Raw genomic sequence first — 17,278 nt, forward strand, 5'->3', positions numbered from 1 at the left:
GTGCACCCCTGTATAAAGCATTAAAACATTCTTTGTGCACATAAGTACTCAACACTCTATTCAACACCAAATTCTATGTCTAGCACATACATTCTTAGTAAGTAGGAGTCTAACCTATATCTGTAGACATTACCCTAATAGGACCCTGTGGGAAATCATAAACTTTCTATATTAAATCAAATACGTCTCTTTTGAAATGCAAAATGGGCAACTGAACAAGGGTAAAGAGTATCGGCTGTAAATGACAAAACTCCATAAATTTTCATAGAGATAATTCACCCAGAGAACACATTTTTCATACACTAATATTTAGAACTCCCTTCATAGTTGTAATTGGTTTGAACCATCAAAGAGTATTTTAATAAGAGTTCATTAATTAGATAGAGATGGTCTTGTTACATTATGTGCCCTTGTCTCCCGGTTGAGCAGAAAATTAGTTCATTTTGGCTGAAAAAAGCTAGCGTGAGGCTTTTGAAGAAATCTTTTGATGAAATTTGTAGAAAAATATGCCTTTAATTGTCTGTTTTTTTTTTTTTTGCACCTGATTTGTGAAACATATTGAGTTCAATAAAAACGTTCCATTCTTTCTCCATTCTTTTTTCAGCAAGGACTGAGGAGAAAGATTGAAGCACAGTCTCCTGGATATACACCCAAGCAGAATGGCCTCTCCTGTGGAGCGTCAGGATCCGACTTTAAGCGCCTTCGCATGGAGCCCAGCTCTTTTCGACCTGGATCCTGTGCTTTAGCTTCAGGACAGACTCAAAGAATGGTTGGGGACGCCACCCAGGGTAACATCCTTCGAAGAAAGGACACCTTCATGATGCCTCATGGAGTTGGCAGTGATTTATTCAACATAACTCTAAGGGATATAAAGAAGGAACCTATTGAAGTTCAGACCTGTGGCCAGTCGTCCACAGATCATGCCCCATTGATGTTTGACTTTAAAGATGAAGTAAGTGGACAGATTGACCCAGAGCTCCAGGACTTGTTCGATGAGCTCACCAAGAACGTGCCCTCACTCAACGATCTAGAGCTAGAGAAGATGCTAAAGCAAGATGATGACTTTGGTCTGGATCTGGGCCGACCCAGTTCGGCTGGTGCGGCTCCTCCATGTATTCACCTGGATAAGCCAATCAAGACAGAGTACTCACCAGATTTTAGCCAGGCAGCTGGAGGCTCTCAACAACTAAGACCAGCCTCTGCTGGACCTTCCTTTTCTATGGCCAATGCAACTTTATCCACCTCAACCATCACTTCAGGACACCATGGACAGGTACCAACTGGCGGTCCATCTCGAGGTCTTCCAGCATGGCCTGAGATGTCACACGCTGAACAGTTGAAGCAAATGGCTGCTAACCAACAGCAGCCCAGCCCTATGCTTCACAACCACCAGCAGAGTCAAGCAGGAGGGGTTAGGAACTGGTCTTCCGCATTAGGTGTTCACCAAACTCCTGGCTCTTTCAATCAGGAGACTCTTCCTGGCAATGCTTCCCTTTCTCAGCAGAGACTTAACGCTCAAAGTGCTGGTCAGGCCAAAGGCATGTCCAACTGTTTTCTCAAGCCCAATGGATTCAACCCTTCCCATCACATCGACACAAAGGTTCTCAGCAGTAAGCCCCTGCTGCATTTCAGCCCTAAAGTACCACCTTCCACCACGGGCAAACAAATGCCCATCATGGCTGTTCCACCTAACAAAACAAGCATACAACCGCAGCCGTCTACTGCAGGCCAGGGCATGCACTTTCAGAACTGCCAGCTGCCCATGCAGTCATCTCCCTGCTTACAAACTAAGCCTTTAATTCAAAGGCCTCAACTCAGTCAGCATGGTGCTGGAATCAGTTTCAAAATGGCACAGCAGAGACAGGTAAGAGCCTGTGTTGGTCCTTTTAACAATTGTTGCTTGTTTGACTGTATATGCTCCCACTGACATCTTGTGTAAAAGCCAGAACACACTGGGTCCGATTCACTAACTGTCAGAGTGACGATTCTCATTTTCTCAATGCATCGATTACAAACCATGCACTGCACTCTTTGTAGCCTTTTACTGGATCATGCTCAATCTCCGTTCCTTCTGTAGGTTTCATTGACACTTTTTCTGAGCAGCTTTCTGAGAACCTTGTTTGCTCTTTCATCAGTACAGTGATTGACTATAAACATTAGCAGATGACAGCTCTCACACTAGCGCTGTAATTTCGAGTTGAATACACAGAAACCATTAATAAAGCTGCCAACTCATTGCGTGACCACTACTACTGAAATAAGTTGCTTCATTGCTTGATAACTTCACTGCTATAAACAATCTTAAGCAGTTTTTCTGTTTCTTACTTATAACACATTGGGAGAAGTATTTATATAATCCTATGAATGTACTTAAAACATCCCAAAAATGATTGGATCATTAATCAAAATCAAATCAATTAATGTCTTAATTGATGTTTTATCAACAAAGTTCGGGAGGAACACATTCAAATGATCTATCCAATCAGCATGAGAGGAGGCCCAGACAGCAACATAAGCCGCTTTCCGACCGGAGGAACCTTTTCACAGTTCCTAGAACTATTGGCTAAAGTACCCGGATGTCGGCGTGTTCGCACCGCAGGAACTAGGAACGATTTTAGTTCTAGGAACTCCATTTGGAGGAACTAATTTAGGTCCTACTTCAGAGTAGGGTCTAAACCAGCACTATAGGAACTACCCGTGACGTTAGTGTACGCTGATTGACCGAACGCACGCAGAACACCAGCACCCGCCATTTTTAAAACAGCTAGAATGTAAACACACAGATTATAGCCTATATTTACTCCAGAAACTATCTATACAAACATGGAAAACAGTGATAGATGGGTCTCTAAACCTTTATGCTGAAGAGAAAATCCAACGCAACTTTTGAGGGCAAGCCAAACATGATTATGTTTATCTGCCCAGCTAGCAACACTGGACATCAACCACACGGCATAGGCTAATAACCTTTTTTTCATATACTGTCTACTTTCTATAACAGTTCTATCTAATAACATATTAAACAGTACTGTTAGACAGATCGCTAACTAATAAACACAGAGAATGCGAGCATTGTTTGCTCTGGCGTTCTCAGCGCCGCCAAAATAAAGGTGGGTCGCGCCATCAAAATAAAAGTCACCGTGCTTGCGTCACTCCCTTACCCCTCCTACCAGTTCCTATAGCCACTTGGCCAGTGCGAACGCAAACAGCAAAACTGAGTTTGGGGGAGAGTAGTTCTTAGAACTGTTTAGAAGTGGACAGTTCCTAGAACTAAGTTCCTGTAACTACTTGGTCGGAAAGCGGCTATTATGTCAGCCCAGATCTGGCCCACATCTGGTACACTTGGAATCGACACTATGGTGCTGTCTGGGGGTCTATATATATTTATATTTACATTACATTTAATCATTGCGACTTACAAATAAGGAGAACAATATAAGCAAAGCAAGTTTTTTTTAGTAAGTGTTACTATAAATAGGTCAAGTGTTGCTGAAAAAGATGCGTCTTCAGCAGTTTCTTGAAAATGTCTAAAGACTCAGCAGCTCTGGTAGAGGTGGGCAGGTTATTCCATGTCAGGGTAAAGGTCTGTGAAAGTGATTTTGTGCCTCTTTGGGATGGCATCACAAATACATATACTCACTTATGTTCCTCGACAGTTTTCTGCATCCCTCGGCCACCTGACTCCTCACTTTTGGCAGGTTCCTATCCCAGTCAGGGACACCCAGTACTCTAGGTTTGGGCCAAAATTCCAAGCTTGGAGCCCTCCCCTCGGACAGCACGCCAAATACGCATACTCTTTTACCAAAGATTCACACCCCTACTAACCATGCATACACACAAACTTCTGTGTAACATTTCGGAATATTTAAATTACATTTTATTCTGAAACCGCACATCACAAAAATCACATACTCCCAGTGGTCTTGTATATATGCCGCCCTGCCCCTCAGGTTTCACTCTTGCACAGCATTTTTTGTAATTTGCAAGCGGCAACGCTTCTGAAGATGCACAACTTCGAATCGACTCTGGCCTAGCAGTATACCGGCAAATAGTTCGCTCTGCTCAATGTTCTGTCCGCTCCATGTGTGCGCTCCGCATAGTTGATCTAGTTAGTTCATTGCCCGAGTGAAATCTCCACTTATGTACCACTCACGCTCTCTGGAAAAGCCAAGTCTGCTCAAATAACGTGCCGGCATGAAATTTTTCTGTAGTAGACTTGTTTCTGTTTACAATAGCCTCACTGTGCTGTAACATGATGTGGTATAGTAAAGTAACCTCTCGTTCACTGATCTGCTCCTCGCTATATGCTCACATAATCTGATAATAGTTTTCTAGGACTATACTTTATTTTGATAATAGGTCAAAAATGTATCTGTTAAATCTTATTATGTTGCATAGAACTTAATGAAGAATAATATATTGATATTTATTATTATTTTAATATATTTTCTGACCAGTTTTGGTGTGTCACTTTAAATAAAAGTATGGTTATTTTATTTTAATGGCTTGTATTTTTTAAATCAGATTCAATAACATTATTGAATTTAATTAAAAAGTCGAATACAATTATACAAAAGAAAAAAAATTTTTTAGAACTAATAATTATTAAGAAAGCATTATTTTCGGTTTTCATTCGGTTTCAGTTTCGGGCCAGAATTTTCATATCGGTGCATCCCTAATAGTTGAGGGTGGCACACATGCCATTGTTCGAGGATCTTGCTGTGCATGCTGTCAGGCAAAAGCACATCTTCAGAGATCGTCATATTGTTGAGAAGGTCTACGCAATATTTAGTGAATGAGACCCACCGTGCAACATCAACTATCTTTGTGTTGGACTGTATGATACGTCAAGACTTTAGTCAAATAATTATCTTTGCTACATTTTCTATTTAAACACTCTTTTCACATTTTCGCTGTGCAGAGCAGGTTGTTCTTGACACAATAGAGTCGTTGTGTCAAAACCACACACCCTGCTTTCTTTCCATCTGTCAGCCTGTTGTGTTAGCCGATAGCAGTCTGCCAACTGCTTTAAACTCAGTAGATCTGCACATTGCTGTAGGCCTGTTTTTCATTTTGTTTTTACTGATTGTTGTTGGTGTCTAGGCGGGTGTAGGGTGCCTTGAATTTGTATATACCCTCAAAGCAGTTTGATGGTAGCCTGACTTTCTAGAGCATGGTGGATTAACATGCGAAACTTCTAATTTCTCCGCCTGTCACAGTCACTTGCCGTCAGGGCATAGATGCGCACAGCGGGATTTGCTAATTGGAGGTTGTTAGCTGCAAGGGACAAGTTGTGGAAAATGACAGTAATCTGCTTAGCCCAGTGCCGGAGGTTGAGGCACTGATTTGTTATGATTGGGGAGCTTTTGAACATCCCCCTTTTCAGTTTAATATAAACAGTATTTCTCAAAAAAAATTTGTGGGAAATGATAACGGGAACCACACAAGAGGAGTCATCTTTACCCATTCCAAAAGCACATCAGATGGAGGGGAGTGTGAAGAGACATGCTTGATTTTGACACAAAGATGTTGTTCAATCACATGAACAACATAAAGCTCTTTTTGCAGCCGTTGATGGGAGAGTTGGCAGTGTCTTGTGTACTGTAACTAATGCACGAATACAAATCCAATACACTTTTTTGTAATGTAAAATTAAGTTTTAATCTTTTGCTGTGCTTTAAAGAAGTTGACTTGCATACTAAAGCTACTTGATTAATACTTTTAACTGTGGTGTGTTATTTGATTTTACAGTTTTTATATTTTAAATGCAATTTATTTTAACTGCATTATTACTTATGCTTACTAATTACAAATATTCAGTATTTAAATAAATGACATACTAGTTGCCTTTTGTACGGTCACTACGAGTTACGTCAGTGGTTTTGCTTAGAAGCCCATCACCTTCGAGTTCTACAAAACGAGCCAATGGCATGGGAAATGGCATGGGTCTGCGGAATTTGCATGGCGCAACTCCACCCAACAGCGTGGGTATAAAGGAGGAGCGCCGGCAATCTCGCATTATGTTTCCTCACTGAGGAGCCGAGACTGAACTCCAGGCCGTTTCAGCGGTACAGCGGTTGTGGCAGAGGGACATAACGTCTCCGTTCCCTACTCAATGAATGAGGGTTACATACGTAACCGAGACGTTCCCTTTCATACGGTCACTACGAGTTACATCAGTGACTGACGAAATTGGGGGTCCCAGTATAATCACGCCACATCGGCTGTCTTCCAGTGCCCTGCGCAAGACCGAGCTCCCTGTCGTGAGACTAGCACGGACGGGAAGGGCTAGGCTTAACGCAGGAATACCAAGGTACACTGGGTAACATATCCCGGGGGGAATATGTAACACAACGCCTACCCATAGGTAGAAGGCAGAAGGGTGTGTCTTATTCACACGACTATAAAAAAATACTATGATGCTATTGCTTTGGCACAGTACTTTTTATGTACCGTTTTGATTGTATTGCAGCTAAATTGTCCTGAATCATCCACAAGCTGCACATATGGGAGCAGAGTTTAAAAAATACCTTCTACATCACAGGCAAATGACTGGATGCATGTTTGGTTTTCACTCCAAACGATTCACTGAGAGATTCAAACTTTGACCAATTAATGAAAAGAACCAACTGTTGAAAGCCAACACAAAGCACACAATTACTGTCAGACAAACGTACAATTGCGGTGATTGTCAAAAATATTCTGCTTAGCAATAAACATGCTTCACTACCACCTTGCAACTGTGGAATAGTTATAAAATGAAAGTTTATTGCTATTTGTTGTGCAGGCACTGCCCCATACGCCTTTCACGAGTTCACACTTACAAATAAGTCAGATTTGGCGTATTTGGCGTACTGTCCGAGGAGAGGGCTCCGGACTCAGTATTCGGCCCGAACCCAAAGTACTCCCCCCGTATTCCTGGCTGTAAAAGAATGAGCCAAGAGTGAGGAGTCGGGGTGGTGGAGGGATGCTGAAAAACTGTCAAGGAATGTTAGGTGAGTTGACAGAGTGAATATATATATATATATATGCTTCTTCTCATGCTGATAGGGTAGACATAGTAATTGTTTGATGACAAGTAGATTGGATTGATTATTTGAACGTGCTCCTCCCGAACTTTATTTCTAGAGTTGAATTGGTTCCATGATTAATATAGTGTTAGTATTGTCCATTATTCAGCTTAAAACTTTAAATTAACATGAAATTACATGATTGTGTTTTGATATTTGGAAGCATTTGTTGTGATTGATGATACAGCATTGATGGGGTTAAGTATGCTGCACCAGTGGAAATGAAGCCAGAATGTCTGTTCCAACAGGGAGAAAAATAGGCAATGGACAGTCTTCCCACAGTGAACTGAATTAGTAATGCCATGGAAATAAAGGTTCCGAAATGGTGCCGTGATCCCACCGGAGCCCTCAATAACTTTTGTTCAAGCTGAATTTTCTCCCACTGGGTGCAATACACAAAATGCATGTAAAGAGACCAGAATGTTGGGTCTGTTTCTTGTTTCCTTGTTCTCAGTTGTCAGCCAACAGTAAGTACGGCAAACAGGGTATCTGCGACATCACAGGCTGTCATAAGAGTCGAGTGGAAATCTTTTTATTGCCTGTGGAGAAAAAATGTACTGCATGCACTACCTGAGAGAGAAAAAAAAGCCTCAGACAGTGTAATATATCACATTCAGAGACCTGCATGCCCCAAAAACTTCAAGCAGCGCCTGATACTTTCTGATTAAAGTGCTGTTACACTGACTAGTCAGTATATGCAGGAGCGATTCAAGTATTTCTGTCTGATGTGAGACAGCTGTGCTACAAAACCTAGTGAACTGCCTAACACTTCCTGCATAGCAGCCATCTATAGAAGCATTAGACAGTAACTGTAGTGGATGCTCATAATTGACTGAATTAAAAGACTGTATGTTGGCAGCGATGCTGTGCATCACACTATTAGCACCCCCACAGAAGACTTGCCTCTCAGTTGGGTAATATCGGCTATAGACCAAATATTTTGGGCTGAAACAGCCATTTTCAGTTTCGGGCCAAAATGGTTTTGGAGGGCTGAAATCAGTGAGCGAAATATATTTATATTTAAATGCGTTTGCTGACTCTTTCTAAAGTACTGTGTTCCCCCAACCCGATCTCACGGTAATTCATACGAATTTTACAAGGTGGCTAATTCGTACGAATTCATACGACCTCACTCGTTCGAATTCGTAAGATTTTTGCTAAATCGTACATATTTTACGAGTTGCCCAATTCGTATGAATGACCTACCCCTGAACCCTTTCCTAAACCTACCCATCATGTGGGTTTAACAAATCATTAGCCACCCTTTACTCACTTTTGTAAATTGGTTGTGAGATAGCGTTGGTTCCCCTGAGAAACTTTGCATTCTCTCTCTAAAGCATCAAAATAAAACTGTTCCTCCCACCTCTTATTATTTCCATCATTGCGAACGAACGAAGTTCCATTTTTATTCCATTTTTTTTAATATTATTTTTTGTATGTTGGGTTTTACGTGGTGCAGTGGTTTTAAACTATTGATAGTTTTCAGTATCTAAATAATTTTAAAAAGACATTTATTTTGATTAGTCCACCATCTTGGATTTAGTTTTCCTCTGCTTGTCATGGTGCATTCTGGGATTTTCTTCTCTGGGATTTTCTACGGAGGCAGCACACTAGGTTTTGAAATAGAGCATGTGTTTCATATCTTAACAGTATAGGGCACTGAATGGACAGATAAAGTAGACCTGATAACCATAGTATTAGTATCATAACTAAATCTCTTTAACAAAAAAAAGTGGTTTAGAAAGTTCCCATTCAAGTTACTTGGGTCAGTAGGCAATGACCTACATGTAACAACCACCCATAATACCCAAGTCAAAAGAGTTTGTGTGTGTTATTTTGATCCCGAAATGTAAGTAAGAAAGATGTAACCCTATTAAGCCCAACTGCGTCATATTTGATACGCAGATTTCTAAGGTCTCTTAATTATCAACATGTTCAAAACTTTGCTGAAAAACACATGCCTTCTGTCGTCTGTTTGATGACTGTTTTTTAGCAAGTAAAAGCCTTTAATTGTCAGGTTGTGGTTCACATGTCTTTTTGCTGTGAAATCTTGACTGAGTTTCATAAAGTAAATGTCAAAATAACTTTTATATTGTTACCAATAGCAAATGAACACTCACCCTTTTACTTTTTTATTAGGTTTACTTGATTATCCAGCATCAAGTAAGAAAAATCATGTTAAAATGTCATTATTAAATATAATACATCAGGCTTTTGAGGAACATTTATTTGTACATCTGTCAATCATTATTGTATTGCATTGAATTATATGTCCGTTTCACGTTTCACACTCCTCATACTATACCCGAGGTTAACAGTTAAGCTGACGTTTCACACTGCACATTCCTAAACTCTGGGTTAAAGTCCTTATTTGCATATTTACGGTGTCAGTGTTACTGACTGGACAAATGCAGTATGTGACCTATTTACATAAAGCATTGCGCGCCCTCATATTACACATTGCTGACTGTAATATCAAGTTTTGTTCTGCGTGAACTTCAAAACTACCTTTTGGTCAACTTTTCGAACTACAAAGGTAAGAATGACGGTCTCTTATTCACTCCAATTGTCGCATTTTCCATGGCCGTTTGACATTTTTCCTTGCAGAAACGACTGTTTATATACATTGTGCAGCGTTCCCATGACTGGTTGTTGGTTGCTAAGCATCTAGTTCTAACACCACATCGTTTCACACTGTACAAGTTTGGCACCACAATGCGGAGTAAACACTGCAAAAGAGCAGGGTTTCATAACCCTGGGTAAAAAGCGGTGCTAGCCCCCCTTTTAAATTACAAGTGTGAAGCGCTCCTTTACCCAGGGTTGAAAGGGGTGTTTAGAATGACGATAAACCCGGGGTGAAGCACGGTGTGAAAAGCCCTATAGAGTGACAACCCAGACAGCAACATAGTGTCGGTCAAGATCCGGGCCACATCTGGTAATGTACATGTGGATTCCATGCGTATACCAGATGTGGGCCGGATCTGGGCCGACACTATGTTACTGTCTTGGAACTGATATTTATATGGATTTTATGTAAATAGTCTGCTATACTGTCATAAAGATCTCATTGATTTGCATTTTAAGCCAATTTCATTTTACTTTCTGGCCATCTAAATATTAGCAACTGCACCAAATGTATACACTGAGTTTTTTTTTTTCTTCCCTCCTCGAGTATGAGCTCCATATTCTCACTGTATCATACTATATAAAAGCTTCATGAATCAAATATACTCAACACATTTTTTTTGTTTTCAAAGATTTTGTCTAAAGGTTCAATAAACTCTTCGATTTTTATTTTATCGGACTATTATTTCATCGTTGCAGGGTTAAGTTTTATCTTCCACCAAGTAGAATCATTTCAATCGTATCTCTTCACAGAAAGACCTTTCTTTTTTTTACTATTCAAGCAGTATAATATAGTATAGAATATATTTTGGTAAGGGAAATGAAAGTTTGAGCCACAGGTTTTTGTTTTCTCACACTCTAAAGTGCTGCTCAGAGCTCGAGTGAAGCTCTTCATTAATGCAACATAAATGTGAGTGGGAATGAGGGTTTAGCGTGGGGGTTGGGGTAGAGTGCCAGGTTGTTGTAGCCGAACTCCGAGAGGAGCGCATGTTTCCTGGGAAAACGATCTGGGGCCAAGTCCAGATGCCGAGCTGGTCCCTAGGGAGAGCGTCCTGCCTCCAGTCGGCAGGAAGTGCTGTGAGAGAGCAGCGGGGCCCGGGCCTGGAGTCCTGTCAACTGCTTGTAATGCTGGTGGAATGGGAGCCTAAATCACATCTCTCCTTTATGGAGTCCGCGGACACATGTGGTATTCATTTAACGATGTACTGGTGAAGAACGAGGAGGGAAAGAGAGATGGAAAACAGCTTTATGACACATCAGGATCACAAAGAGTGGATTACAGAGACGGCCACACTAACGAGGCTTTAGCTCCCCCACATAACAAAGGGTTTGACTGAGGCAGTCGATTTCAGGCAAATGTGAACACAATCTGGCTTTGTGGTCACAACTTACGAGAATGGTCTGAATTTCTCACGGTATCGACTAGTGGAGGGAGTTCAGATGTAATGAATAGACCTGAACAGAAGTGAATAACCCCTTTTTTCTGTGTTTTAGACATAGTCGTCACCATCAGAGCATTTTACAACAATATGACCTGCACTTTAACCATGTTAGCATGTGTGGAATGTGATGAGAGGCTTTACGTTATTCAAATACGTGGCATTTTTTCTCTCTCTCTTTCTTTATTAGCTTTAGCAAGCATGCTTATGGGTTGATAATGTGATGCTATTTTACACTTTAAAAATATATTGGTAACACTTTACTTGAAGGGGTGTGCATAAGACTGACATGACAGCTTCATAATCATGAATATGAAGGAGGTTTTATGCATGTTAATGGAAATTGACAGTGTCATTCGCTCAGTTATGTCATTTTTAATGCAAAGATGACATTGCTTGAGATGTTTTTGTTGTGACAACTTGACATAAACCAATACATCATAACCTGTCAGTGTCTTTGTCATGACAACTTGACATTACCAAGACAACATAACCTGTCCTAAAAATGACATAGCAGATTAATCACTTAAGAAACGACTTGGCTTTATGGGTTAACATTACATTATATTTCTGGTAAACGTCGGAAAAACGTCTCCGTTTTAAGCATATCGTTGTCGTGTCAACGCACCCTTAGTTTCCATTGGTGTTGTCATTGCCTTAGTTCTAATCATTTATTAGTTGCTATGGTTTCTGAATAGTCCTCACCTGTTCCCAGTTCCGTTAATGATTATCCTCTGTGTATTTTTCGTCAGTTCTTGGTTTCTCATTAATCTTGCTTGTTTGCTGTGTTGTATACATGTTCTTGGTGATTATTAAAAGTATTGTTTATCATCATTCTGCGTCACGCATCCTCTTGATGGATATCGCTACACAGCCTACATTTGACAATTATAGTTTTTATCATTTTTCCGTATAATTTTTTTTTTTTTAAATAAAGGTTTAGTCGTCAGTTCATAAAAAAAATAGGTCTATATGTTATTTTGTAGTAATTTGTAAACGTACTTAATGATACTATTAGACTTAGATGCATATCTCACTCAGTACCAGTTGTCCAATGTACATTTTTTTTAAGCAATCTGACCTAGAAAAAAACCCTTCTTTGAACACCTTAGCAACTACATAACACCTTGGCCACATTTGTAGTCACATTCTTGTCCTCTTCCGAAGTTTTCTCAGGAAGAGATTCATCTTTGCATTGTGAAAGGAGCTTATCAGAGCTCCGGACTGAACTCGCGCGCCCTCTCATTAATTATCAGACATCCCAGAGCTGATCCATCAGGGAATGTGGCATCTATGAGATCCACTTAGAAACCATGCATCTCTAGAAAGCGTTCTCTCTGAATAATCTCCGTCGCACACTCTCGTATTCTTCCGTCTCTGTGGTCGACTGTGGAATTCCTCCCATGACAGAAGAGTTCTTTTAGTGTTTTCATTTCTGGACCTCTTGAGTGAGGCTTTAGAGGGAGTTTCTCTCTTAAAGACATCTGTTCTCAAATTAATAGCCTCGCGTAACGCAGTGGGGTTTCAGTAAAATCCTTTCTGCCCTGGGAAATGTTTCATGTCAACACTGTGATTGACACTGTATACACATTGTGTTTGGCCGTTTGGGCTGACGTTCTCAAACAGAGTTTGCAGAGGACAGAAGCCTTCAGCCTCTGCTGTTTTGCAGTTTTAGATGCTCATGCGAGATCTGGGCGCTTATAAACAACCCTGAACCTGAGAAACTTTTTAAGTACTTCAATTTACTGAAGCTATTTGACACAAAATTGTTACTTTTAACTTTTGGTTCAGTGCAATGGTCTTTTTTTCTAGACATTCCTTATAATGTATGACACTATAATAGTTTTGAGTTCCTGCCAGAAAGCCCATATCTGACTCAGCGACATATACTTTCTCTCAAATTCTGTCAGGATTTACACTCATGTAATTCCAAACCTGCATGACTTTCTTCCATAGAACACAAAAGGAGATATTTAGTAGAATGTTCAAGCTGCTCTTTTCCATGCATAATGGAACGTGATTCCATTTAATGGCCAGTAAAAAAAAAAAAAAAAGCACCATAAAAGTAACCCATTCTCTATATTCCATTTATTACACATTTGAATATGTGTGAGCATAAATGTGATTTGAGAGCTATGTCAGGTTTTAAGATAAAATGACTTCACACAAAGGTACAGTATGAGACATGGGAAAATATAGCACACAAGTGGACTGCTGTGACACTTTTATGGTCCTTTTTAGACTTGGAACTAAACATCTCCTTTGGTTTACTATGGAACAAATAAAGTTATACAGGTTTGGAATTTACATTAATGCATTATCCATTGAATCCAAAGCAACCTACTTAGGATTTAAGGTATAGATTTTATCAGCTCATGCATTCCTTGGGAATCGAACACATGACCTTGGTGATGCTAGTGCTACTGTTTGAGCTACAGGAATGCAATTACGTCATGAAATGACGGAGAGTAAATAATGACAGAATCTTAATTTTGGGGTGAAATATTGTTTGAATTACAGAGCAAATCAGCATAATTGAGAATTTAAGGAACTCTTGGGAATTGAGTTTTTGGCAACCGATAAAATTGTTTATTTTTATGGTAGCTATAATCTCTATTTGGTAACTGTAATATTTTTTTAAAGATATCAATGAACTTTGAAAAAACTATTTAACTCTTTCCGCGGAAGCGTTTTATAAAATTCATTAAATTTGATCTATATGCTGTTGAATATTTGGTGATCACGTTAGCTTACTTGTGCGCAAGCAACTTCTATCTGCTTCTTTAGGTTTATTTCTTCAGCTCTTCTTCACTTTTTTTTTGGGATCTGTACATTCTGTAGTATTTCAGAAGATCATTAACATCGCCCCCTACGAAAAACAGTGAAAATACGGATTGTTGGAAAAATCCAACAATGGCAGAGAAGCGTTGTGTCATAAATGACAGAAAATCTTGTCAGCGGCTGTGAAAGATTCAATTTCAGATCCTTGCTCCCCTTAACTCTGAGGACATTTCCTTGTTTAGTGTTCGAAATGTAATCAAAATCTCACTTATTATTATCATCGAGTAATTAAAAAAGGTGGACAATACATTTTTGTATGCGTGTCAAACAGACTTTTAACTGGTTTTAAAACAATTCATCCAAAAGCACACTATGAAAAATAGTAAATAGCAACCACTGCAAATAGGATTTAAACATTATATTATAACAAAACTATTACTTTGCAAAAGCACATTATAAAAAACTAAATAAATATAAGAATATATGATAAATAAAACTATTTAACTAATAAACTTTTGAAAATGGATCTGGACTATTCCTAATGAGGCTTATTGTTTAACATTTTAGGCTCATTTTGAACAAAGTATCGCTTTTGCTAATGTAATTACTAATTATATATATATATACAGTGTTGGGGAGTAGTTAACTACAAGTAGCGACGCTACTAACTTAACTACATTTTTCAGTAGCTTGGCAGTAGCTCAGTTGCTTTTTAAACAGTGTAGCTTTTCCAGTAGCTAACTACTTTTTGCTGCAAGTAGCGGTGTAGCGCGAGCAAAAGCTACATTGCGTTTTGTCGAGCCTGCGCGAATCAGCGCGATGCAAGGATATTCTTCTTGTTAGATTACAAACAATTTTTTTGCCATTACCGCCACCTGTTGTTTAATCACGCATCTTGCGGCTAACGGTTCACTGACGTAGGCTACAGAAGTGGGTTGACACACCCATATTATCCATGATGGAGCAAGACGTGGCGGCAGATTTGGAGGATGGAGAAACAACTAACGTTAATTACCCATGGCCTTATTTGTCCAAGTTCATGTCTCTCAAAGAAACGACAAGTAAAGGTTACACTTTTGTATGCAATCTTTTTAAGAAAATGTTCTACATGCAGTTTACGTTGGATGTATATTTTGTTCTTGCAATGTTGTATTTGTTGCAATTTTGCACTTTTGACAAACAGTCTGAGATATTTGAGTGTTGTGTGTAATAAAACAATACTCTTTGAAATCATAATTGTATTGCATTGTTTTAAACACTAAATATTTTACTTAAAACATTCCTCAGACACTTATTCAGTTATTTATAATATACGTTGTTCAAAAAAATCAAATGTAGTTTCAATGTAGCTAGCTACTTTTTGATAGTAACTTGTAGTGTAGCTAACTACTTTTCCAAAAGGGTAGCTTGACTGTAGTTTAACTACTTTAACTTACGAGTAGCTTGTAGCTTGTCAAACTACAGTTTCAGAGTAGCTTCCCCAACACTGTATATATATATATATATTACTGCATTGTGATGGTGGAACTTTCGCAAACATTAAAAATTGTGTGCAAAACAATCCTGTACACTGTTTAGCCCCTGTTAGTTAGTACATACAAACAGTATTACTTACTGTAATACTACATTGAAACCTATAACAGTGTCTGTTTTTATAAGCGATTACAATAGTGCTCAGCTCTCGTCCAAGTTTAGTTTTTCACGGCTAAAGTACCAGCGCGCAACCTTTTAATCAGTGCTTTGAAAGAGAAACTAACATGAAATATCACAGCCTCGGTACGAGTGCATTTCAGCAAAGTGCAAAAAACGGGATAAGTAGGCCTATGAGATGATCTGTTATTGCGTGCCTCTGCCCTGTGGCTGAATTAATCTGTCCTTTGCTGGCAGCAATTGGGTTGTGCCCCATAGGATCATTCTCATAAGAGTGCAGCAGGGCTTGAGCACGACTATCAGTCATACAGTAAACCTGTGCTACGCAAAAGTCTCACTGTAGGCCTATGCAAAAAAAGTCCCACTAACCGCTAGCCCTGAGAGCCTCATTGACCAGGCTATCTAACAAAATTCCAGTGATTTAAAACCTAAAACTGCTGTTTACATGTTTAAACAACAGTCTGTTATACAGTGCTTTCTAAATGTAAGAGCAAGCATTTATTTACAGTCCATGTGTCACTGCAGGCAAATTAAAACGACAGGATGTTTTGAGAATTTCTGACTAATTTGCCCTCCCTTTGGTACCATTATGTGTCCCCATTATGGATAGTCATGGACGTGTTTTCTCCAAGTGATACAACAGTGTGGGAAAGGCTATGGAAAATCCCTATCACCACACACACAGGAAGTCACATGTGAACATTGACTGTGTAACATCAGACTCACCGTAAACAAAGCTCTCCCTCTAGTGGACAAATCGTTCAATCACAGTGGGCCAGTTTGATGTGCAGTTTAGATAACACATTTTCTATTTGTAGGGAATATCACCAGGACCTCGTTTACCAGCGAATGGGCGTCCTGCAGATATAACAGGCCAGGCTCAACAGCAGAGGCCTCCAGTTCTCAGTTCTCAGCAGAAGAACCCAGGCCAAGACCAGAACATTCAAAGACAGCTGGGCCAACCGCAACACAACATCGCTGATACAGTGAGTGCTCAAGTTTGGAAATGTCCTTGAATACATTTTACAACATACTGTGCGAAAAGGGCATTACCTTTTTTATCATTAGAGACTAGGGCTAGTTGTTACACTTTTACTCAGGGTTTTTCTCTATAAAAGTAAATTCATGCACAGTCACATACCTTAAAGTCATGGCCAAAAAATACTATTGAACTCTTAAATATCTGTTTATTACAGTTCGAAACTTGGTAAGTTAGTAAGATTTTTTTGGTAAAACTTTACAATAAGGTTCATTAGTTAATATTAGTTAATGTATTAACTAACATAAACTAACAATGAGCAATACATTTGCTACAGTATTTATTAATCTTTGTTAATGTTAGTTAATAAAAATACAGCTGTTCATTGTTTGTTCATGTTAGTTCACAGTGCATTAACTAATGTTAACAAATACAACCTTTGATTTGATGTATTAGTAAATGTTGAAATGAATATTAACTAAGATTTATTTGAAATAGAACCCTTTTGTAACATTATACATGTATTTACTGTCAATTATGACCAGTTTAATGATGAATAAAAATAAATAAATTTATAAAAAAAAAAGTCTTATTGATCCCAAACTTTTGAACGCTAGTGTGCTTTAAATTATTTTAATTTAGGACTGTTTTGAACTAGGTGTTGGTCAATACGTTATTGCTAGCTGCTCTACAGCACTTGTGAAACTTTCCTGTGTGACAACTAGCCCCAGTCT

The 17,278-nt window shown here is 39.1% G+C and overlaps 1 protein-coding gene across 2 annotated transcripts in view; it reads left to right on the forward strand.

Moving 5' to 3' along the window:
• maml2 (mastermind like transcriptional coactivator 2) overlaps positions 1-17,278 on the forward strand; it is a 101,244-nt gene that overhangs the window by 80,741 nt on the left and 3,225 nt on the right. For both annotated transcript variants that reach the window (XM_084418424.1, XM_084418423.1), the window contains exons 3-4: positions 605-1,864; positions 16,384-16,551. In XM_084418424.1, the coding sequence (XP_084274550.1) occupies positions 605-1,864; positions 16,384-16,551 (1,428 nt within the window). The remainder of the gene's footprint in view (positions 1-604; positions 1,865-16,383; positions 16,552-17,278) is intronic.

The sequence above is a fragment of the Rutilus rutilus genome (assembly GCF_951802725.1).
Source record: "Rutilus rutilus genome assembly, chromosome: 9".
NCBI lineage: Eukaryota > Metazoa > Chordata > Actinopteri > Cypriniformes > Leuciscidae > Rutilus > Rutilus rutilus.